Raw genomic sequence first — 26,695 nt, forward strand, 5'->3', positions numbered from 1 at the left:
GCGTTTTCTTTAATCTTCTTTTTACTTAAAAAAAAGTATGGTCAGCACTATCAGCATATATTAACATTCAAGTACCTCTGTCTCTATGAGTACAACAAGAAGCACAACAATTTTTACCGAAGCACTTTGGTAATGATTTTGACAAAATTAACAGTAAAATAATGTTTTATAATGTATGATAAAATTTGGTATCTGTGGTGAAATTTGGTAATTTTATCATGATATGTTTTAGCATGGCATAAAAACAATTTATTCGGTTTAATTTACTTTTCAGTTTTGTATTTTTTACTAACTGTTGGTTAATAAGAACTATAATTTAGAAAAACAGAATGTCTGATGAATCATTATCATACGAGCGGAAAAAATTAGCAAATGAATAGTTTAAATACAGTATATATATATTTTTTAATATCTGAATTATCTTTTTTACCAGAAATATAATTATTACAGAATGCGGTAATTTTACCAGAATTTTTTTTTCGCGTTTCAATCGCTCTAGGTGTACTATATGTTTTGAATGTATGTAATAATGTACTATATTACATGTACTATACGTTAATAATGTTTCTAAAGTAATGTAACCAATTTAAATACAAATTCCCTTAATTCAAAATTCCAATTTCTTATCATGAAATTAAATAACAAACACAAATAAAACGTTGAATTCTTAGGTGAAATTTTTAAAATGAAACCAATCCTTTAATTTGAAATTAATTTTCAATTGACGCAACTTATGACACAAATACACAAATTAAAACTATACTTGCCATCCAAATTAAATCATTTTATGAGGCACAAACTATATTAAATTATTCGTCTCTGTATTCAGGATTTTTGCTTTTATTTGGTCTGGAACCATATTAAATTTCATGAAAAATACACAGTTTTAGTTGTTCTTTAAACATTTGGTGAACAAACAATTCTTGTCTGCGCTTTCATCAAATGCATTTTGATAATAACTAGTTATTTCTCTTAATTTGTAAACTAATTAGTTTATCTTTCTCGTTGGTTTGCTGCATTCCATTTGGACAAATATTACAAAATAAAGAACACATTTTTCGTTGATAATAATAATACATTATGCACAGTTTTGGTAAAGAAGTTATTTGGTGACTAATTGCATTGCACTTATATAATTTTCCAAAACTCATTATATAATTCTAATCTTTTGTCACTTTATAAGTGTTGTTTGGCGTAAGTTTTTGCAAGTACACGTTGGATATTTTCAATAAACTTTTAAACAAATAAATTTGAATTAAAAATATTTCATTTTAATACCCATTTTGCAAGCATTCGTTGGATAATTTAATGAAATTTTAAACAAATAAATTTGAGTTATAAAAGCTGCATTTTAATCTAATATTTATGAGACAATGTATTCAAGTATTATACAAATAAAATTTCAAAAGAATTTTATATCATTATCATAATTTTATCATAATACCTTAGAGCGTGGCATAATAACTATTTATTTGGTTAAATTTACTTTTCAGTATTATATAGTATCCAGTGTATTTTAAATTCCAGTATATTTCTAGTATATTTTAAATTTGTATATTTTAAATGTGTGTTAATAAGAACGATATTTACAGTATTTCCTGTAAATCATTACCACATAAACCGAAAAATTACTAAATGAATGGCTTAAATACTATATATTTCGGTTTTATTAACCAGAAATCGATTCGTATGTTTGTTTTTTTAGTAGAATTCCATGCAGTGCGGTAACTTTACCAGAATTTTTTTTCTGTGTGATGGTTGTAGAACAGTATTTTCGTTATCGAGTAAACTATATCGCATAAACTATTTTAACAACACATCTGTGATTAAAAACCATTGTATAAGGAGAATATGACTCGTATCATGTTAATCTCTGCCAAAATCATAAGCCCGAACATTAAGTTCAGTTTATTAAGCTTAAACAATTATATTTCATTGTTGAAATACAGTAAATTCTCCTACATTAATAAAAGCTCATATTATCACATAAACTTCATTGAATTGGCAGACGCTCACATCGTAACGTCATTAAATTTATGAACGATAAACAGAATATAAACGCTTATTTAAATGAATTATTGTTTCTCTTATAACCTTTGAGTCGCGGTTAGATTAAATAAACCATTGAATGTTTAAACTCAAAATAAATCAAGGTATTCGAAATCATTAAAGAGTAAATGTAACACCTGCGGCATCCTTACAAATTCGTTTTTTTTTTAAGATAACTGTTAGAAATAAAAGCTTAACGTCACATTAAATTCAGGTACAGATGCGCTCCTTTAATCAAGCCCAACTTATTACGGCGAAACTTTCAAAAAGTACTGTATTTGATTTTTTTAATATAAAAATAAAATGTTGAATATATTATTTTCTGGCAACGTAATATCTATTAAATTTAGTGGCTTTTATGTCCTTATGTCTGATAATTCATTTATCAGATTTACAATAAAAATTTAATTAGTTGGTAAAATATCTATGAATAGTAATAAATAATATACAAATGGTAATAAAAGCTAAGCACACTGTGAAAAACTTCGGATCAAATTACTGTATAAAGTACCGGCACTTTGGATACATCATCCGCAAAGTGCATTTTATCGTAAAATCTATTTTTACTGTATAATATGATACTGTAAAATTTACAGTTATATTAATTTAATTAGAGTGATTCAGTAATTTAACGGTAATTACCACTGTAAAAATTACGGTATATCAGATTTTCTTTTTCCGTGACATGTGCCGGTAAAAATTAATTTTACAGTAAAAGCTACCGGCACTCTTTCTTTTCAAACAAGCTAATTAATTTTTATCTGTCACTAATTTTTATCTGTCACTATATATATTATACACAGTATAAATACACAGTTATAAACAGTGTAAATAAAGCGTAATTGCCTTTTTATATGTAATATAATTTCCTGAAATAATCACGTTATAAATATATTTCAATTTCTCAGAGAGTTCTAAATAGACGAATAAAATAAATAAATACACTGCGCTAACTGCAAAATCTTAAAGGAAAATAAAATATTTTATGACAGAAAAACCTCACAAATGTTCGCATAAAAAAGTACTTTTACTGGAAGAAGTATAAGAGAGCATTACTTAAAAACAAATTCAAGTAACTATTAAACTACTGTTATTTAATTTTCATATCTATTTGGTTTAACTCTAAAAGCTATCAACAGTAAACTCGCATAACAGTTCTCAAGCACTATTGGATAGGATAGCAGATTACATTATCGGCTTCGGATATATACTAAGCGCTATGAAAATACTATATTTATCTGTTTATCATAATTTTCCTCAAAACACGATTATATTTTCCTATAGGATTTAAACTGTTATCAATATTTTAATTTTGTAAACCTTTCTTTAACTCTAAGGATTCTCCGATATTAAAAATAAAATACTTGAAATCACATATTTGTGAAATAAATAAATAAAATTGCTTATTGAATTTTTTTTCTGCAATAAAACCTACTTTTCTACCTTTTTTTCATGGTAAACTGCCTTTATTAGATAGAATCAAATAATATTAAAACATACTTTTAAAAATTTTGATGCAAAAAAAACTTTTGTATTTCTATATAGAATATGTTTTTTAACCTCTGAAACTCTAAAAATTCTAATTCAACCTATCAAAGTTCAACTGCTCCTTTTATTAGTTGCTTCAAACTACACATCTTCATAAGTTTATAATAATTATATTGTTAATATAAATTTTTAGATATTGCTTCTTAATGTTAACTTTTATTTTAAAATTTTAAACACTAGTGTGAATCATTCGGCTGTTTTTGAAAATTTTGTAATTTCCGACTTTTTATAGATTATTTTTCTATATTTAATATTAAATTTTATAATGGAAGAAAGAATTCCTAGATCAAATTACGGTTTAAAGTGCCGGCACTTTGGGTGCATCATCCGTAAAATCCGTTTTTATCGTAACATATAATACCGTAAATTTCACACTAATATTTAATTAATTCGAATGGTTCAGCGAATTAACAGTAATTATTAGTGTAAAAATTAAAGTATGTCAGATTTTTTGTTTCGTAACATGTCTCGATGAAAATTGATTCTACAGAACAAAAAATACAGGTACCCTGAAAGTCGCGGTACTTTTTTTTAAATTTCCAATACCCACCTGTGTTAACATTTCGTTAATACAGGCATTTACAGGCAGATTTGTTGGCCACTCTTTCAGGGGCATCATAATAGGTGGGCCAACGTCGCATGCGGAGTAAGAGCCGATAGCCAGAGAGAATGGAAAAACATCCATGCCTAGGCCGGGATCCGAACCCAGAACCTTTCTGATGCGTAGCCAGTTCGCTGACCCCTACAGAGCCTGGTCGGCTGAATGCCGGTACTTCTAACAGTGCATAGGTAAATGAATCAATTATTTCAGCTCTTACTGTTTGCTAATAAATTGCTTTTTCTTTTACTATAATTTCATATTTTTTTCACATAGAACTATTTCATTTGAATATTTTAAAAATATTTAAGCAAAAAAAATTATTTTGTGTACAATATGTAATCGAAGAGATACGGTGATTTTTTTAATAAGTAGTGTATGAACATTGTCACATCTATTTTCGCTTGAAAAGTAAAGAAGAAATAAACGTTATGATTAAAAATTGTTGTTAATAGATAAATTTTTAAATCGCTCATCTGTTTAGTTTAGTTTAAAACATCTGAAATAGGGTAATTTTCATCGAATAATTTGTATATACTGAAAAAGCATAACAAAATACAGAAAAATATATTGAAAAATATATTATATTAAATATATTGAGATTAGAGACACAAAAAAGACGAATTACTCTAAATTGATTTTAATGAAATTTTAAATTTTGTTAATTTAACTTCCCAAAATGTTGTCACCGACAAATCATCGAAAATTAGTTTATCTTCATGCTTGTTTTTATAATTGGAATCAAAATTAAATAAAAGATGATACGTCAGAAATCTGAATTCTAATAAATAAAATTTGGAGTTAGAAGTGCACATTATAAAAATTTTAGTAAAAAATAGTCCTTTTCTTGATGAATAATATTGTTTTAAAAAAATTTCTTTAATAAATATTGATTCTTAATTAACAAAAGTTTATTTACTTTGCGTGGAAAATATTGATATTTAAGAACGAAACAATGATGAATACGAAACAATCCAACTGTGAGAAAAAAATATGGTCAAAAATAAGAGTAATTGAATGTACATGTTTCTAGCTACATGGGAACACGAAACAGCTCGGTAATCTTTGCTGAAGTGCTTTTGCAATGATTTTGGTAAAATTAACAATAAAATATCATTTCATAATATGTGATAAAATTTGGTAAATATGGAAAATTAGATAATTTTTTCGTAATACCTTAGAGCATAGCATAAAAACTATTGATTCGATTGAATTTACTTTTCAGTATTATATAGTATTTCCAGTATATAATTCCAGTATATTTTAAATTTGTATTTTTTGCTAATTGTGTGATAATAAGAACTGTATTTAAAGAATTTCCTGTAAATCGTTACCATGCGAAAGAAAAAATCACCAAATGCATGGCTTAAATACTTTATATTTCGGTTTCATTAACCAGAATGCGGTTTTTTTTTTGTTGTTTTTTAGTAGAATGCCATTACCATACAGTACGGTAATTTCACCAGAATTCTTTTCCGTGAGATAGTTGTGGAGCAGAGTGAGCAGAAGGTGGAATTTCCTAGCACTTTAAAAAATATACGTGAATTTTATTTGTTGAACTAGAATATTAATGAGTTATGAATATTTTTTTTTTATTTAAACTATTGAAAACTCCTCATGCACCGCAAATATAGCATGCATGAGGCTTACAGAAGTAAGTAGAAAACAAAAACAAGAAAATTTACAAATTTACATTAAAATCAAAATTCCGCAAAGCAGCAAGGCTTTCGATACTTTTGACCAGTTCTGAAAAAACGGGAGGCCAACAAATAGAAAGACGCCTCAAATCAGTCTTTAATTTCACTCGCGTGCAGATAGCAATGAAGCTCAGCATCTTCATCAGCATCGCCGCAAGCACAAATTTCACAGGTCACCAGATGGAAACGAAATAAATGTCTCTTAAAATTTCCTTGGTTTGTTAAAATTTAAAATCAGTTGCAAAGAATTTACATTGCAAGTAAAAAATGGATGGAAAGAACCTTTTCGTCCAAAGTGACCCAGACGAAGCCAGAAATTCATCATTCCAGTCCGAAAAGATTTTATCTCTCGCGATACGCTAGCAGTGAGAAGCTGGAACAGACACCCTTAAGTCTATTTCACCACACGTAGCTTCCCTAGCCAATTGATTTGCTCTTTCATTGCCCAAAATACCACTATGGCCACGAACATAAGAAAAATGAATAGTTACGTTTTAAAGAGCGTTCAAAATCGAGTGAATTTCCACCACAAGCTTCTCAGAAGAAGTCGTGTCGCGCAAAAGAAAAAGTGAAGAAAGAGAATCTGTACAAATGAGATATTTAAAAAAAAAAATTTCACTAAAAGGATCTTGTATCCACTTAACAACCAGGTTTATACACAAAAGTTCAGCCTCGAAAACAGTACATTAAGTAGTCGGTGCTTAGCAGTAACCTTTTCTGTTCCATTTTCGTAAATGACAAAAGCAAGACTAACCCTTCCATCAAGCTTACTACCATCCGTATAGCAGATAGTTTTATATTCCTGAAAAACATTATTTGTGTAAGGAATAAGTATAACAGGTTTCCAACATGCTGGGTGTGGCAAACATGACATATGAAGCTTCCCGTCCAGGATAAGACAATAGTTGTCTTTTATCTTCTCCTTAATTTCAAGATTTTTTAAGATAATTAAATCAGGCGGAATACCGAGTTATGAATATGAAAATATAATTTTCGTTATCGCGTATTTGCATAAAATATTTTAACAACATATCTGTGAATAAAAGCCATTGTATAAGGAGAATATGACTCGCATTATGTTAATCCGTGCTAAAATCATAAACCCGAACATTAAGTTCAGTTTATTAGGCTTAAACAATTATATTTCATTGTTGAAATACAGTAAAATCTCCTACATTAATAAAAGCTCATATTATCACATAAACTTCATTGAATTGGCTGACACTCGCATCGTCAAGTCATTAAATTTATGAACAATAAACTGAATATAAACGCTTATTTAAATGAATTATTGTTTCTCCTATAACCTCTGAGTCGCGGTTAGATTAAATAAACCATTGAATGTTTAAATTCAAAATAAATCAAAGGTATTCGAAATCATAAAATAGTAAATGTGTAATGTGTATACAAATGGCGAGTGTGAGTAAATACAAGTGGCATTTTTACGAATTCGTTCGTTATTTTAAGATAACTATTCGAATTAAAGGCTTAATGTCACATTAAATTCAGGTACAGGTGCGTGCATCTAGACCAGCTTATTACACGAAAAAGTATTGCAATTGATTTTTTTTTAATATAAAAATAACAGGGTTGAGAATATTATTTTCTGGCAACGTAACATCCATTAAACTTAGTGGTTTTTTATCCGTTTTTTGAGCGGAATTCATTTATCAGATTTACAATAAAAATTTCACATTAGTTGGTAAAATATATATGAATAGTAATTAATAGTATACAAATAATAATAAAAGTTGAGCACACTTAAAAACTCCGGATCAAATTACGGTATAAAGTACTGGCACTTTGGATACACCATCCGCAAAGTAAGATGCATCATCCGCAAAGTACAGTGAAATAAATTTTTACTGTAAAATATGACAATAATGCTAATTTAATTAGTATGATTCAGTGACTTAACGGTAATTATCATTGTAAAAATTACGGTATATCAGAATTTTTTGTTCCGTGACATATGCCGGGGAAAATGGATTTTACGGTAAAAACTACCGGCACTTAAAGTGCCGGTACTTAATACCGTAATCAGATCCGGAATTTTTTACACTGCGTTTCAGAATCAACCTGTTGTCAGCCAAAGAAGTCAGGGAAGTTAAGACTGTATAATTTCGTGATAAACGGCATGATGTTGGTGATGTGGTCAGCATAGAGCAACATGTCGTGTTTTCTTTTCAGACAAACCAGGTAATTTTTATCGATCACCAAGGATAAAAGTTTAAAACTTCACAATGCCGCTACATTTCATTAACCACTGGTCTATCGTAACTCTGTTAGCTAATGCAAGCCCAAATTGTTAACTCTATAAAAAATATCTTCTGAAGATTTTTTATTTGTCGTAATTTCGATAGGGCATTCGGTTCGCTAGTGTTGCCACTACACTAAGACATTCAATTTTGAGAAACAAGATGTTGCCCTTTATTTCAGCCATTTAAGTGTTTGACTCGGAGTTTTTACTCTCTTTATTTCCACTCCTATATAAAAAGCCTGGTTTCTATTATGTTATAAAAAAAGAATATTGCCAGACTTTTCGCCAAATTTTGAGCACCTTCTGTAGTAGTATGGGTCGTAAGAAAATATGGTAAAAATAAAATTTCTGTTTATTGTCCTTTTTTGTACACTACATAATGTGCAATTCGAAACTTGGATAGTATTTACAATCCCTTATTTTTATATGATATTTCATTATTTTTGCAGACCTCCTTTGAGCTATATATGTATATATATATATATATATATATATATATATATGTGTGTGTGTGTGTGTGTGTGTGTGTGTGTGCGTGTGTGTGTGTGTGTGTGTGTGTGTGTGTGTGTGTGCGTGCGTGCGTGCGCGTGCGTGTGTGTGTGTGTGTGTGTGTGCGTGCGTGCGTGCGTGCGTGCGTGCGTGCGTGCGTGCGTGCGTGCGTGCGTGCGTGCGTGCGTGCGTGCGTGCGTGCGTGCGTCCTGACGATAGTTTAGAACAAACATCAGTGTTTGGAGTATCGGGCAAATATAAACCGGGCAATGGCACTCAACGAATCTAATTCCAATATTTTTTGCTTGTTAAATTATTAATTTAGCAAATAATCTTTAAAACACAGTTTTTTCTCTGATATTTGAAATTAGTTTTTAAATAAGAACTCAAATAACTGTAGAACTGCTAAATGATTCACTTTTCACAGTATTTTAAAATTTAAACGAAGAATTTAAAATTTAAATTAAATGCTACTGAAATGTTGCATTTAAAGGTGCTTTTTGAGCTGACAATTATTTCATAACTATGGTTTATAAGCTGTGAAATTTAAAAGTTAATTTTATTGTATCCTTACATAAATCACCTGCACAAACCACTAAATATCCTTTCGACAGCCAGGAGGGGGCTTAGCTTGTCAAAAAATAGAAATATGCAACGTATTTAATAAAGTAACTTATTTACACACAATAAAGTGATTTGCTTGTAGACAAGTTGAAATAGGGGTTGGGGGGTTATGCAGTTTAAACCAATAAAGGAAAAAGAGAAAAAGTAAATGGGGTCAAAAATATTCCCATGCTTCCTACCTCTAAGATCCCTCTATGTACGAAATTCGATTTAAAATGGCGAGTGACAAATTCGAAAGTTGTATTCCTGTTATTTTCAGAATACCGTTTCGATGAAAAGAAGGTATTTTTATTCGAACTGTTAGAAATATTGTCTCTATATTTGTAACCGTATAAATAGAATAATAGTTTTTAACACTTATTTTAAACGCACAGCTTTTAATACCTTTATACAAAACTTAATTTCGTTTACGCGAACGGTATTTTCACCAGAAAGATATACGATAGCAAAGACATTTCAATAACACATTTCATTCTCTTTCTTTCATACTTTTAAAATGCATTTTCTTTACCGAAAAATGTAACGATATGTAAGACGCTGTAGCTTATTTTAAAAGAAGTGAAAATATTTTTCAATCAACCTTTAAGACTTGTGTGAATCAAATCTCAACTTTTATATTACTTTTGCTACATTTTCCCGGAAAAGAGATATAAATCTGAAGTGCAAACATGGTTTCAAATTAAGAAGATCGAAGAACAAAAAATGCATAAGAAAAATAAATTATTTTGCAAGTAAATCTTTCATATGCTAGTTAAACATTTCATTCCTATCGTATGACTGAAAGTCTTCTTCGATTAGTTAAAGTAAGATAAATCTTTTACTAAAACTGAGTTAATAGGTTTCAGGTTTTGAAGTACTTAGAAGATGGAGAAAACTTATATGGATCTAATAATTTTTACTCATGAAACATTTTTTTAAGTCCGTGTTTCTGGCAGAGTTAAAATATTTCAAATTTATGTTCCTTTTAACATATTTGTAATTCTACTCTGTTTATAACAAAATAGTTCATTTTTTTACTTATTTTAATAACTTTTTTTGGTTATCTTTTTAATTATTTTTCTGATATGTCGATCCATACATACGACCCCTACCCATTAGATTTACGCCTGTGAATGTTCAACTCTGTAGCCTTGTAATTTTATATCCAACTTGGAAAACAAAGATATATTAGATGAATCGTTGTTACAAACTTATCTTCTTTCAGGTGTGTTTATGGAATCAACCCACATTTCTGTTTCTTGGAGCCATGTTAATCCGGTGGCAAGGAGATTCTAACTCATGATCCATGGGCTACAGGAAATATTGTTATGTGAGTGGTTGATGCGAAGATTCGAATCAAGGAGCCATCGCAGGGCTGCAGACCTGGCTTGGATCACTCAAAAGCTGTCTCTTAACCCATCCTGACTTAAGATCGATCATTTCAGTTAAAAAATTTAAAAATAAAGTGGACACGGAAAAGCTGCTAATCTCTTCTCATTGACCTCTCACAAAACAATTAAAGTATAAATCGCTGGCCATCTTTTCTTTTTCTTTGAAAAAAATCGAACCAAATGCAATAAAAAAGGATGACTACATTTAAGTTATTTATAGAAGGATAAAACTTAACGGATAATAATCTATGTGAATGGGGCGGAGCCTCTTAAAGGTTTCATTTTGCTTGTTTGTTTGCTTCATAAGTAAGTTGATCTCCGAAGCAAGGAAAACGGTTCTCTTACGAAACGAGCTTTGTACGCTTCAGAACCGGTTTTTGTTTATATTCAGAGCAAGAAGAGGTTTTTGTGATAAAAATATTTATGTTTTGGCTTTAATATCGGCTTACAGTATACTTAGTAACGTCACAAAGTAAAAAATTGACAAATTGCCTATTTAAATACAAACATATCAATTGGCAAACTTGCCTTTCAACGGTCTTTGAAAGTGAGGAAATTTACGGAGTGTCCAGTAGACGACAGACTAATTTCAAAATTGAAATCTTAAGAACAATGGATGAAGGAAGGAAACCAACGGCATATCCACTGTTAAAGTAGTAAAAAATGTTGAACAAAAATTTTGAAATATAGTTATAAAAATCTCCGACAGATGGCGTTGTGCGATGTACAGAGTTCTTGAAAAGAATACAGAGGCCGTAGGACTGTAATTTAATCTGTTATATTCCAGCTCCAGAAACGCATGGTACTTTTTAATCCGGTACAACCTTTCTTCTCATTTAACGCTGAAACTATGTGCCATGTGTTGGCAACTTTTTTAAATAATTTCAGAAATTTCTTACAGCTTTACAATTTTTTTAATGAACATACCGTTTGTTTCAATCCTCTATAACTTTAGCTTCTGAGATTTTTAAATGTGAAATCAGTCTTTCCTCCATTGGACACCATGTAAGCTATGTTGTTATATGAAATATAATTTACTTTAAGAATGAAAAATTTCCGTTAAAGTGCTTTACTGAGAAAGAATGTATATATTGAGAAAAAGATGAGTGGATAAAATAAAAATTTAAGTTATTATAATACAACAAAACCTAAAACATATGTAATGCCTATTAATTGCTTGACACTCTCCCAATATTCAAACTTCAGGATTTTTTTTTAATAAAATATTCCTTCATCCTATCTTAAAAACGCCCTAGAAAAAAAATCTAGCCTTACTAGCTTGCCATACACTCTTAAAGCGCTGATTAAAGATGAAGTGACTGAATTTTTTTTCTTAGTGCACGTTTCACTAACTTAATTTCTTAATTTTTTATGAGTGAAGTTGCATTTTTCTAAAAGAAACCTTTCAACTATTATTACATATTCCCAACTTCTAAGTGTAGATATATTTTTCTAGAATAAATTGGACCACCTCCTAAATTAAATGGTAATTACTTTACCTAAAGTAGCACTTTCAAGACGATGCCATTTATCACTTTACTTAAATTACCCAGTTAAATGTCACATTTTTTTCACTTGGGTATAAAATATTCACGACAGATTTTACTTTTTTTTTTTTCTTTTTCTCTTTCAAAGGTAAACTTTCCCTTAAAAGTTGTTTTTACTGTAGTAGTCTTAAGTTGTTTTCGTCTTTTAGTCCCTTTACACTAAGTTACCTAATTTGATTGAATTGTTTCTGAATTTGACTTCAGTCTGTAATCAAATTACTTCGTACTTTTGCTTAGCTAAAAAATAAATCTTTGTGCAGCTTTGCAAAAAAAACGGATAATCCTCAAAATAACTTTTGATCTAATGATCGGATCTAGGAGTCAATCTTATGGTTGGTGAGATTGACCTCAATTATGTGAATTAATTAGAACAGATGGTATTTTAAGTTACGAAATCAGACACAAAAATGCTTTTCCTCTGAATAAACATACCTTTTTTCGATGGATTCAGATTTCTGACCTCCAAAATATAGTTGGTAGCCCCAGTCAGGGAAATATGGTCTCTATAGTTTGATCAGGAGAGCGATCCAAAGTTTGGACCTCATATTTCGCCATACCTCGAGAACCTTTTAATCGAATTGAGAAAAATGTCCCCAAAAATAATAAAATTTGTTTATCCAAAGATAAATACAAAGGGAAAAAAATTTTTATTTCATATTTATTATTTTTTGTTATTTCATTTAATCAGAGACGAAAACAAATTTGAATTGTATGGTATACAATTTTTCACATTATTTTAAAGAATGTAATAATTTCGCATGGTAAAATACAAAATTTGAGGGAAATCAGTCGAACAGTTCCTGAGAAATTGAATTTTAAAAAAAGTCGTATATTTAAAATTCGATTTCTAAGAAACTATTCAACCGATTTCGCTCAAATTCTGTATTCTACCATGCAAAATTACATTCACTAAAATGATGTAAAAAATTGCATACCTTACAATCCAAAACTTTTTTGATTATTCTTAAATAAATTGATTAAAAAAAGAATGATAAATATTAACTAAAAGTTATTTTTGTATGGAATTATTTTTGGATAAACGAATTTTATAATTGCATGCCAAAAAAGACTCAATTCACTTTAAAAGTTCTTGTGATGTGGCGAAATACGCAAAAAATAAAATTTACACTAAGGGGTCCAAACTTTGTATCGCTCTCCTGATTGAACTATGTGGACCATATTTCCCGGATTGTGGCTGCTCCTTATATTTTGGGAGTCAGAAATCCGAATCCGTCGAAAAATAGGTATGTTTATTCAGAGAAAGTGCGTTTTTTTGTCTGATTTCGTAACTTAAAATGTCATCTGCTCTAAATAATTAGCATGTTTGAGGTTCTTGTGCTATTTTTATATTATTTCTAATTATTCACTTTCTTTGAAATTTATTTTTAAAGACAGTGATGATAATATGATCCTACTAAATTTCTGCTATTTTTATCAAATTCATAAGCTAGTAATTTCATTTGAAATAATTTGTAGAAAATACAAACAAGGAAATTAGTAGATCAAGGAAATATTAACGAAGTTTCGTATTTGTACAAAGTGAAAGATTATTGAGAATTAGTGGAAGTTAGATTTTAATGAATGTCGAACAAAGAAGACGTTTGTTGTTTTAATAATTCAGATGTAGTTGAGCAAAATACTCAAAAGTTATGATTCAAATCGTTTATTTGATCATACTATAGAGGACTGTCTTACTTTAGAACACTTTTCACATCTTTATTTTTAACTTGATGATTAAATTTAGATTTTTGATCTAAAGGCAACATTAAAGTGCATAGAAGTTTTACTCTGTAAGATTTTTTGTCAACACAAGCGATTTTTAAATCAAATTTGCCAACCATTTAAAGTTAAGTAAAAATTGTAAACTGTCCCAATTTATAATACCTTGTCTTACGAGTGCCAAGTGGGAATCACGCGTCACTAGTAGAGTTTATTTTAGTGATTTAGGAGAAACAAGCGAGGCCGGGGCAACCTGGTTGGTAGGGCTTTGAGTTCATGTCCAAGAGGTTATGAATTCCACCCAATGCGATCGATTCAATTAAATGCTTATTATGAAACCTTACAAATCCTTACCATCTGTTTGTTTTCATTGTTTACGTTATTTAATTTCATTGTTAGTAAATATCTCCTTTTTATGCATTGTACCATTCTACTATGAACCATTCAGCTATTCACCTAAATCCAGGGACCGCGATAGCCTGGTTAGTAGGGCATTGGGCCCAGGTGCAATAGGTATTGAGTTTGATCTTCACCGGTCGAAGACTCCCCGTGTAGACTGGTGCACGTTAAATCTGTCACTAAGTCCTCTATGTCCCCATAACGAATCACTACCTCTGGGGGTACTGAATTGGAAATTGATTGCTCTCTGGTTCAGGTCAAAATAATGATCTGTAGATTAGTGAATTAATGCATGAGTGGGTTCGCCCTATAAATGGGTTATGACATGAATGTGTGGCTCTAGTCGTATTCTTGGCCATAGATGACGCCCCTGAAAAACAAGAAACGCTCCCTCTGACTTAAATTCGCTTGGTTTCACGAAACACGCGTGCTGGTATTTGGCAAGTGGCATTAGAAACAACAACAAGAGTAAAATCAAACTTGGTCAAAAATAAGAGAAAGGGATAATCTGATGGGAAAAAATATCCACCTACTGAAATGAAAACAAAATGTAACTTAACTTAAGAGCTGTCCGTCTTAGTTAACCTAGAAATTGAAATGTTCTATCTATGCAAATATTTCGAACTAATTTTATTTAATATAAAAGTCAATATGCATATATAATAGTCTTCAAATATAAAATGAGAGGATGGATAAATTCCTATTCAGTTAGGAACGTCAAAAAGTGTAATAGCAAGATTCTGCTTCAAATATAAAATGAGAAGATGAATAAATTCCTATTCAATTAGGAAAGTCAAAAAGTGTTATAGCAAGATTCTGCTTCAAATATAAAATGAGAAGATGGATAAATTCCTATTCAATTAGGAACGTCAAAAAGTGTTATAGCAAGATTCTGCTTCAAATATAAAATGAGAAGATGGATAAATTCCTATTCAATTAGGAAAGTCAAAAAGTGTAATAGCAAGATTCTGCTTCAAATATAAAATGAGAAGATGGATAAATTCCTATTCAATTAGGAACGTCAAAAAGTGTAATAGCAAGATTCTGCTTCAAATATAAAATGAGAAGATGGATAAATTCCTATTCAATTAGGAACGTCAAAAAGTGTTATAGCAAGATTCTGCTTCAAATATAAAATGAGAAGATGGATAAATTCCTATTCAATTAGGAAAGTCAAAAAGTGTAATAGCAAGATTCTGCTTCAAATATAAAATGAGAAGATGGATAAATTCCTATTCAATTAGGAACGTCAAAAAGTGTAATAGCAAGATTCTGCTTCAAATATAAAATGAGAAGATGGATAAATTCCTATTCAATTAGGAACGTCAAAAAGTGTTATAGCAAGATTCTGCTTCAAATATAAAATGAGAAGATGGATAAAATCCTTTTCAATTAGGAACGTCAAAAAGTGTAATAGCAAGATTCTGCTTCAAATATAAAATGAGAAGATGGATAAATTCCTATTCAATTAGGAACGTCAAAAAGTGTAATAGCAAGATTCTGCTTCAAATATAAAATGAGAAGATGGATAAATTCCTATTCAATTAGGAACGTTAAAAAGTGTTATAGCAAGATTCTGCTTCAAATATAAAATGAGAAGATGGATAAATTCCTTTTCTATTAGGAACGTCAAAATGTGTAATAGCAAGATTCTGCTTCAAATATAAAATGAGAAGGTGGATAAATTAATTCCTATTCATTTAGGAACTATTAAAATTTTTCAATTTGAAGACAAAAACATTCCATTTGTGTGAAATGTTACTCCTGGATTTTATTCAGAGTGCCGAATTTAATTTGTCACTGCAGAATATGTTATTCTCAATCTTACTCAACCCGCAACAGTCAAAAATTCACTGTTTCGTGATTTAAATAGTGTTAAAAACATATAATTAACATTATTTATGATTTTTTTTTATTTAATATTTATTTGATTTATTTTATTTATTTATGATTTTTTTTTATTTATGATTTATTTTATTTATTTATAATCTGAATCCCCATCCACTAGCTCAAATATTTGCTAATTCGATTATTTAATTCTCTTATTTGCTGATTCAGTGATTCTCTGTTTCATTGATTCGCTTTTATTCTTTCTTTTCTTCGTTTATTCACTCACTAAATCAAGAATCCTTCATACTGTAAAAATCCTATTAATAAAAAAAAATATTAAATAAAGATCTCTAATAAATTACACTTGCTAAGTTCCATATTTTCCAGATTATTTTCCTTAGATTTAATGCGATACAAACCTTTTACAAGCCATCTGTTTAACGGCAATAGCATTTTCCGTTACCTTTACTTCTTGATCCATTCCATTATTTCAACACTCGAAACAGCTTTATTTTCCACGTCATGATATCCTCTAAAATACACAATTTCAGAAAGTCCTGACACACGAAAAGCACGCATAGCGATTCCAATTAATTCTAGTTTACACACTGTCCCCCAAAGGTTGCAGTGAACAGTTTAAATGAATGAAGACAGTTCTATCTCATACTTCACCGTCTTAGGTCAAAAGGTGTAAAAGCAAGATTCTGCTCCAAGCGATAGAATGAAAAGCTGGATTCCAATTATTCTCTAACTTAAGTAGACGTCGAAGACATTTAATTCGTGTGAAATGTTATTCTCGAATTCCAGTCTTGAGAACATCAGGACTCTGAATTTAATTTGTCATTGCCGGAAATGCTATTCTCAAGTTTAGTCAGTTAATAATTCAATGTTTCTTGATTTAATTAAAGTTAACAACATCAATCACGCGTTAAATATACTAACTGAAAGGTGAAGCTAGAACCTGGGAATAAATGTCCATTTCCACGAGAAAGTATTTGAAAAATGACCAAAAAACTTGTAGAAATAAAAATATATTAAGAACAAAATATTTTTGACGCATCTTTTTGTTCATAAAGGGTTAAAAAGAAGTATTACACAAAGAAGAGGGGATAAAGGCGATGGAACTCAAAACATAAAAAAATAGAAATAACAATAAACATTAAGAAAAAAAGGTAAAAGAGAAATGGATAGAGAAAGAAATAAGTAGAATAATCACTTTATCTTAAATCATAATCATTATTTCGAGTCTTAAATAGTTGCTTCATTCATGCTTCATAGCAGAAAGAAAAAATGGCTTACCATTTTATTGTTTATTTTTTAAGACCCTTAATGTATATTTTTAGTATCTGTGAGCACCTTGTAAACACAAGGATCAAAATTTAATTTTTAAGCAAAGGATAACAAGATACAATATCAAGAAAGCCCAGATTAAAATTATCAGAACCAGTTTGATTGCTAGAGAAAAATGTGAGGAGGCGATAACCAAAACACGTATGTGTTCTACTCGTTAGTCAAACGGATTTTGATATTTTTAGTTGCGTTGCCTGTTCAGGATTCGTCATATCTTCGCAATGATTTTGTTTGGAAACACATGTTAAATGTGATATTTAATTAGTGTAGACGATATGTTAATTTAGGAAATCACATGGATATTTCCAGAAATAGAGTCATTTTTAGTAAAAAAATAAGAAATAGAGAATGTGACAAAAATTTTATGTTTTATACTTATCACAACCTTATAACTTTTAAACTATTTGTCCTATCTGCGTAGTTTTGGTCTAATTCAATTTAGCTTAAAATAGTACAGATTGCAAAGCATTGCTTGTTTTAATAGCCCCTTCACAACCTGATTATAACCGTCAGTATAGAGGCTTACTCATTACCTAAATTTAATCTGTTGTAATATATCAACTTTATTGATTCAGGGGGCACTACCAACGTAGTAAAACAAACTAATCGTTTATGTTACGTAACATATTAAATTTCGACGTTAATAAACGTGTTCTATTTGCCTTGACAGAAAAAAAAATAAGATTAAGAATAAGAGAAATTACATTTAGGAATTTAAGTAAATTGATATTTTAATGTTGTAAATAGTGTTTTTATTTTATGTTTGGGATACATTTTTTGAGAGAGAAAAATAACACAGAGAGAGAAATGCTTTTTATTTTGTATGTACAATGTGCCAGACCATATTAAGATTAGATAGTGAGCATCACTAGCAAATTTGCAATGATAAATTAAATTTCGATGTTGTAAAGAAAGATACTGTGCTTTTGAAATTATTTAATGAAAAACCAATTTTTAAATAAAAAAATATTCGTTTATTTTTAATCTTTTCATTGATTTTTATCGTTATAAGTAACTGTATACCCGCTTTCCGTACGGAGTAAAAGAAAATAATTAATCAGAAAATGTATTAATATACACTGCGAAATCCTGCACAAAACTGAAAGACATATACTGATATACACTATCTGGCCATTAATGACCGGACAACCCTCATTTCGGATACATGAGGTGCTAGTATCAAGTCAGTAGGGCCGCCACGCCCCCGAATCACAGCTTTAACCCTTCTAGGAAGGCTATCCACTAGGTGTTAGTACACGGCGGCAGGTATTGCCCGCCATTCCTCCTGTAACATGGCGAAGAGATGAGTGGTGGTTTTGGGGCGATGTGGTTTGGCCCTCAACCGGCGCTCCAACTCATCCCAGAGATGCTCAATTGGATTGATGTCGGGACTTTGGGATGGCCAGTCAAGCTCTTGCACCCCCATTTCATCAACCAGTCCGTGATGGCATGTGCTTTATGAATGGCAGCGTTATCGTGTTGAAACACAAACGGGCCATTACCGAACTGTTGCCACAGGGTGGGAAGCACCGAATTGTCCAGGATGTCTCTATACCCTTCTGCGTTCAGGGTTCGACGCACTAACACCAAGGGTCCAAGGCCAAACCATGAAAAACAGGACCACACCATAATTCCTCCACCGCCGAACTTCACAGTGTCCGGTCATTAATGGCTAGATAGTGTATATATATATATATATATATACAGAGATGCCAACTGCTCCGGACGAGCCAAAATAATTAAAAAAAAACGGTAAATAACTAATAACGAAGAAAATTTTGCAAATATTTGACAATTTTTGATTACTATTTAAAAGGTATAGCATGACGAAAGTGCAATCAAGTGGTGAATTATATAACCCTACAAATTATTTAGAAATAGTGGTGGATAAAAATCTACTAAATTTAATTTATCAAACCAAGAATCACAATTGATAAACTACCACGTTAAAATATATATTTGCTGTCCGGAGCAAGTTGGCATCTCTGCATATATATATATGTATGTATTATTATAATTTATTTTTTTTTGCTTCCACAGAGCTAGACTAAAGGACTCAGGAGCTCCCTCAATAGTTATGAAATGACAGTTATTGTTGTTGCAAATAAGTAAACTAATTTTACTTCCACATTTATTTATGCCTCCTGGTAGGGTTTAGTATAACAAATAACTTTTATATTTCACTGCATCATTCTGAAATTTTCAAACACTTAATTCTATTATAAAATGCTTAATAAGTGTATTTTGCAAATCAATTTTTATTGTACTAATAATTATTGTATAAGTGCTAAGTTTTCTTCTTATTCATGCATTTCTTGTCTCATAAATTCGTACCACCGCTTAAAATAAAAGATTTTAAAATTATTAAAGATGTTAAGATCATAGTTGGAATTTCATTCTTCAGAAATGGAATAATACCAAATTCTAAAGAACTTGCTTAAAGAATTTATTTCATTTTAATATTTTTAGTTATCAACTTACCTTACACTAGAGTAAAAAAGTATAAGCTATAAATTTTCGCTCCTTAGCTTACAGTGAAATTTTATACCTTTAGAAGCTAACAGATGAGTTAGCAGGAAACAGATGAAATAATTTTTTTCATAAGACAATAGTTTGTTCGTGGACTAATTTATGGAAAACCATACAATACCAAAGTCGAATGCAACTTTTTTTTATTCAAAACAATATCTTCTGTTTTGAACTAAATTAGTTTTTTTTTTTTTTGGAATTTTAATATTTATTCATCCAAATTTTAATATTTAATTCAGATAAAATAATTTTTTCCCCTTAAGCATTAGTCTTTTGAAGGCTTGAATAAAGTTTAGGGTAGTTCCCAAATTACGTAAGTAGACTGAACACTGATCTGGAATACATATATTTATATAACTGAATTTGAAAGCATTATTAACCAGAGCAGCAAATGTTGGTAGTTTTTTTTTTTGCTTAGATGTAAGTAGGCGTTAAGTAAAAAATAAAACAAAAGCCAGTCTCGAAAAATTATTTGCTTTAAGAGTTACTAGTATTTTGCATCCTTACTATGCTACAATGTATTGAGCTGGCGGGCCGGGATAGCCTGGTCGGTAGGGCGCTGGGCCCATATCCAAGAGGTCGTGGGTTCGATCCTCGCCGGCCGAAGACTCCCCGTGTAGTAAATGGTGACTGATGCACGTTAAATCTGTCGAGTCTCAAAGTCCTCCATGTTCCCCTAACAAATAAATACCTCTGGGGGTACTGATCCAGGAGTTTCCTTGTCTACTGGATTGGTTCAAAATTACAGGGCTACGGAGTTGAACATTAGTAGTCGTAAACCCATGAAATTGGGTCGGCTGTTCAACGACGGTTATAAAATAAAAATAAAATGTATTGAGCTGGTGAAAAATTAAGTCACGATGATTCTTTGATTTAAATTATTTAATTCAAAAAAAGATCATTTGAATGTAATCAATTTTGTTTGCTTTGAAATTTTCGAACATTTAAAATTACAATTGAAAGGTTTTTGGATTTTTTTTTTTTTTTTTTTTTTTGCAATTTCAATTGCGCAGAAACTAAGCTAAATAAAAATATACTTTGTTTATATATACCATAGAAATATTTTATAAAATGGACTATTCCCGAAGTTTAACCTTTATTTTATTTAAAAACTATTATAAAATACTGTTGTTCTTATTTAAAAACTATTATAAAATACTGTTCAAAAACTATTATAAAATACTGCTGTGATAAGTTTTAGCATTTGTCAAGTTATGTACAACTTAAGTTAAAGCAGTCTTTTTTTGACAAATTTTTTGTTTGAGTTCTTTTTAAATTTTATATGCTTTTTAGGTAGATTGTGTTATTTTGAAACTGTATTTCTAACCTGCGATAATCTATTTACATGTTATGCTTCTTGTATATTCTATTTACTTATTTGTAAAAATAAGTTTTAAGATGTATATAATTATTTGCTTTCAAATTACTGCTTCTGCTAAATCTTATATTCTTTAGATATGTTATTTATGTATGCCATTTAATTTCTTTGAAGTTATTATGAAAACAATTATTATAAGAAAAATTACTTAGATTTAAAAAATATTTATTGTTGGAAACTAATTATGGAAACACTGCTATATAATTCTATATACTATTTTTCTTGCTCTAGTAAATGGAATCTATATTTTAAAGATGCCCATAACTTATTTATAGAAACCAAAATCTGCGAAATAAAGATAATGTTTATCTTTATTTTTCTTAAAGAGAGTAATTTAGAAACATTTGTAAAGTAGTTTCTTTTAAAGAATAGATCACCCAACCTGTATATCATATTAAGAAGTACATTTCTGTAGAATTTCTTAAATCCTTCACTCACGTATCGTATCTGTTTCTCTTTACTTTTTTTCCTTCATTTATTGAATTCTAAACATAAATTAAGTGCTAGAGTTAAAATGTTGACTTTTTATAGTGCTAACGATTCAAGTCAAGTTAAATTATTTATAGGCCATTCAGGTCCAACACCTTTCGCCATCTTTCTGGTAGTAGCATGATTCCACGCTCATAAAATATTTGGTCTTTGCTGCAAAAAACTGATCCGGGTGATTTTTGAACTCTTCATTTGAAGTAAAGGTTTTACAGTCCAAAATTTTTTGTAGTGACCGGAACAAATAGTAATCCGAAGGCGCCAGTGGTTAAAATATGGTGGGTGTGGCAGTGTATCCCATTCAAGCTGTAAAAGCTTTTGGCGAGTGGCCAAACTTGTATGAGGTCTCGCATTATCTTAGTGGAACACTATACCTTTTCTGTTGATTAATTCTGGCCTTTTCTGTTGAAGAGCATCATTCAGTTTGTCCAGCTGACGACATCATTAGACTTCCTAATTAAGTGTTGTGTTATCTGGTAAAATATAATTAAAAAAACTATTCCTTTAAAATCCCACCAAACAGACAGCATTACCTTTTTTTGATGGATATTGGCTTTTGAAATGCTTTGAGCCAGTTCATCTTTTTCGCTCCATGATCTCCTGCATTTGACATTGTTATAGACAACCCATTTCTTGTCCCCAGTAATGATGCGCCTCAAAAATGGATCATTTCCATGACGTTTGAGAAGCGAATCACAGACGTCAACGCGACGACACAAATTTCTCTCAGTGAGAACATGGGGAACCCATATATCGAGCTTCAAGGTTAAACCCAGGCCTTTCAAGTGGTCATAAACGGTTGAATTCGATAAATTTAACCTCTCACAGATCTCACATTTTGTTATTCGCCGATTTGTATCAACTAATGAATTTATCGTGTCTTTATCAGCTTCAGCGGGCCTTCCAGAGCTTGGTGCATCTTTGACTTCAAAATTGGTGGATCGAAATCTTGCAAACAAATTCTGGCACTAGCGTACTGTCAACACATCTTATTCATACACATTGGAAAATTTCTTTCTGGCATGAACAGCATTTTTACCTTTTCTATAGTAAAAATGATGAAAATGCTGTTTATTGCTCTCCATATTTAAAAGGGCACCAACCAAAAACTACTGCTTAGAATTAATTGAACGTTTTCACACACAAGCCTTGCTATATCAGCTCTCAAAACATATAATGATAGTGCGGCTTAAGTGTGAAGTTGGGTTCGAAAAAATATAATTAAATCCATGTCGGAAAAACGAAATTACTTTCCGAACAACCCGATAACTGCAATTTTGTCTTAAAAATAATTTAAATTCAAAATATTTTTTTAACACAATCATTAATATATTCTTGATGATGCAATTTTTTTAAGTCTGATTTCATTGATAATGAAGGTTTTCTATAAATAAGTAAGTAAAAAAAAAATGTGGAAGTAAGCAGATTAATTTGCTGGTAATAAGTAAATTTCAATCGTTATCATTTAGCTTTGTGCTAGCACATGTTCAATCCAGAGATACTGAAAATAATTTTTTCAAGCTATTTTTTTTCTTCTTTCCTGTTTGGATTTCATTAGATTTGCTTTCTTGTTAATTATAATTTGTTAAAATGTTGAACTTGAACAAAGAGAAATGAAATTTATTCATTTAGTGATTGGTTTGTAATAACTAAATCATTTTCACTATTTTAGTTAGAAATATTCCATTAAATTATTTTTAAATAATATTAAATACTATTTATACATTTTACTTAATGCTTTGCTTTAATTAGTAAGTGTCAAAAAGCCCTATAAAAAAATTACTGGAAAGTTCGCACTATGACTTTTTGAATATTTTGACAATTACCTTTCTGGTACTGCTGGATAGTAAAAAGAATACAATCCTATAAGTCAATATCCTAGCAGCTAAATGGGATTAAAATAGTCTTTGTTAGCCTGGTAACAGCATTAGTGTAGGCCAAGATCCTTGCATGTTAAATCATGAGCATCTTTTTATATCAGCCGCTAAAATTAGATTTATGAACGAGAAATGAAAGCCCCTATATCAACATGGCAATGTATGCATGAAATGCATAATTCGTGATACATCCCCTAGTCCTAATCATGACAATTAAGATTGTATTATTATTTAGTGCAAAAAGTTATTAAAAAGATGGAAACACATTAAAATTGAACAGCTTAGGCAATTGTTTTATATACAGATTCATAATATAGTGTTTTCCTGGTGAAAAACATACACTTTTCAGGATTTTGGCTTTGATATCATCGTTCTGAAAAACAAATTTAGTTTAATTAGTATGTGGAATTATACAAATATAGTCTGTATATTCTTACTAGTTAGGTTCAACATTTGCATATAGAAATTATTTCTATATAGGACCAAAGGACTAAAAGATCAGGGTTGTAAAAAATATAGATTTTCCGGAAGAAATTCATGAAAGTTATAAAAATACTTGCTTGCTTCTTCACACAATTTTAAGTTATTATAATAGCCACAACCAAAAATTGGTTATAAATATTGTCTGTGGCTATCATAATCAAAATAAAGATCAAAATAAACTTTTGATAAGATCAAAATAAACTGTAGTATAAATGCTTCATGGAAAATTCATAATAATTAGGATCATTTATTAAAAAAAAAAAAAAAAAAATTCATTTAGATCCTGTTTTGCACCTAATATTACTAATGAGATTAATTTATTTTAGTGGTTCTCAAACACTATCTCAACAGCATTCAAGTATACATTGTGTTGAGCATATGGCCGAGAAAAGATTTGGCATTTCAAGTGACAGGCACTTAGAACAAATGTGTACAATCATTTCTATGCTTTGCCTCTCTTTTCCATTAAGTAGCAATAATAATAAATTGTTTCTTACACAAGAAACCAGGTTTTCATGGTTAACTCAAGCAGAATCACTAAATTATACATTAACTGTTTAAATTAATTACACAGTTTCAGACTTTATAGCATTTTTAAATAATTCTTAGCTTTAAATTAAAAATTGAATGTCGAGATATTTCACCACAAAGTTGTGTTTAAAAAAAAGAATTGCCTGCATTATTAAAACAGCAAACAGCTTGTGAAAATAAAAGACTTTCACACAATCCATAATTTGAAGATTAGAAGTTAATAAGGAACAAACGACATAAAAAGGATAAAGAATGGGACAAAATAAAATTAGTTATGCACATTATCCTAAAGTATCTACTAACTTGTAAGGATACATGGTAACCAGATGATTTTATTACAAAATACATATTTTCATATTTTTCTAATGCTTCTAAATATTCTATTTATTTTCATTTAGCAATCAGTAAAAGAACTATTTTTTTCTCTTAAAAAATGTATCTCGGAAATATTTACTTCTATATTTTAATTTTGAAACATAAACCTGTATAGTTAATTTTTTTTAAATAAATTTTAAATTTATATCTCAAATGTATGCATGTGTGCACCTTTATTACTTAACTGTGGAATGACAAAATTTTATGTTCGTAACTTTCTATTTATGTTTTAAAACATCTGAACATTTTTTATTTATTTATTTAAGTCTTAATACTAAGTAATGACGAAATAGCTTGCAATAAAAATTTAGAAATATCTAATTAAAAATCGAGTACCATTATTTGTATTCTTGTAGAATATTTATTAAATAGAATTTATTAAATTTTATGGATATTAAAAATAAATTTTAAAATAATATAAGAGGCCCAGATTCATATATTCTGTCATATTTGCATGAGTTATAACAGTGATTCCTAAAGTGGTCTATATCGACCCCCAGGGATCGACGACAACCTGCAAGGGGTCCATGTCAAGCAACAACAAAAATTGGGGCCCATGAAATGAAAATGGGGGTCGACGATAGTAGATCTCATATAAACAGGTGGTGACATTAATTTTGGCATTTCATTAATGGAATAATCAACATACATTGACAGTACCTATTTACTTAAATTATACTACCTTATAATATACAGATACATATCTATCTCCACATTTTTCATAATTTATAAAAGAAGCCACAAAGAGAAAATTTTATCAAAATTTAAGTTATTAGGATTTCCTGATATATGAAACTGAGTTATTATAAACTAGCAGTTGCCTGCAATCCCGCCAGCGTATGTTTTTATTTTTTCTGAGTGTAAAATTTTATTTTGTAACAAAAAAATATTTTTCGCTATAAATTGTAGCCTAGCCTGTGTCAACTCTTTAGCTAGCTAGACTTCCAACTTTATCTACGCACATGATCATGGAGATTTGTAGCTTTTACGTGAAAACGTAATAAACAGGATGACGATACACTATTACGGTTTTGTGTACAAATTTATTTCAGTATACCGTAGTTATAATATTAGTAGCGGTTTGGGGTTTTATTCATTTATATATTAATTTAATTAAATTAATTTAATTATTAATTCTATAATTAAATTAATTTAATTATAATAATTTAATTAAATTATCTATAATTAATTTAATTAAATTTACGTTTCATAAAATTGAACTTGTAAAAATTATCATGTATGCTCATAACGATATATCAGTATCATCATGTTACATGCATACATGCAGTAAAATATTTTGTCACAGAGCTTTGAGAACTTGCACTTGTTCAATTCGTTAGTCTATAATTACGAATATGAGAGACAAATACGTTTGCTTACTAAGCCTTAAAAAGGAAAGCGTTAAGAAAATATTTTTAAAATTTTTTAATCACATAAAATTATAGTGATTCAGTGTCATTTTGTTTGACAGTGCCGGAGAAAAGTAAGTACCTACATTATTTTTTTATAAAATTTTAATTTTTAACTCGTACAGTTAGCAAAGAAAGATTTGCATC

General features: G+C 29.8%; 1 protein-coding gene across 5 annotated transcripts in view; it reads right to left on the bottom strand.

Moving 5' to 3' along the window:
• Positions 1-24,016: 24,016 nt before the first annotated feature.
• The window catches only part of LOC107441898 (U4/U6.U5 tri-snRNP-associated protein 1), a 35,021-nt gene continuing 32,342 nt past the window's right edge, over positions 24,017-26,695 (bottom strand). For all 5 annotated transcript variants that reach the window (XM_087159773.1, XM_016055299.4, XM_087159771.1 and 2 more), the window contains exon 23: positions 24,017-24,123. In XM_087159773.1, the coding sequence (XP_087015899.1) occupies positions 24,096-24,123 (28 nt within the window). In that variant the 3' untranslated portion in view covers positions 24,017-24,095. The remainder of the gene's footprint in view (positions 24,124-26,695) is intronic.

This window comes from Parasteatoda tepidariorum, chromosome 3, assembly GCF_982258835.1.
Source record: "Parasteatoda tepidariorum strain Cologne lab strain chromosome 3, Ptep-v5.0, whole genome shotgun sequence".
NCBI classification, from domain to species: Eukaryota; Metazoa; Arthropoda; class Arachnida; order Araneae; family Theridiidae; genus Parasteatoda; species Parasteatoda tepidariorum.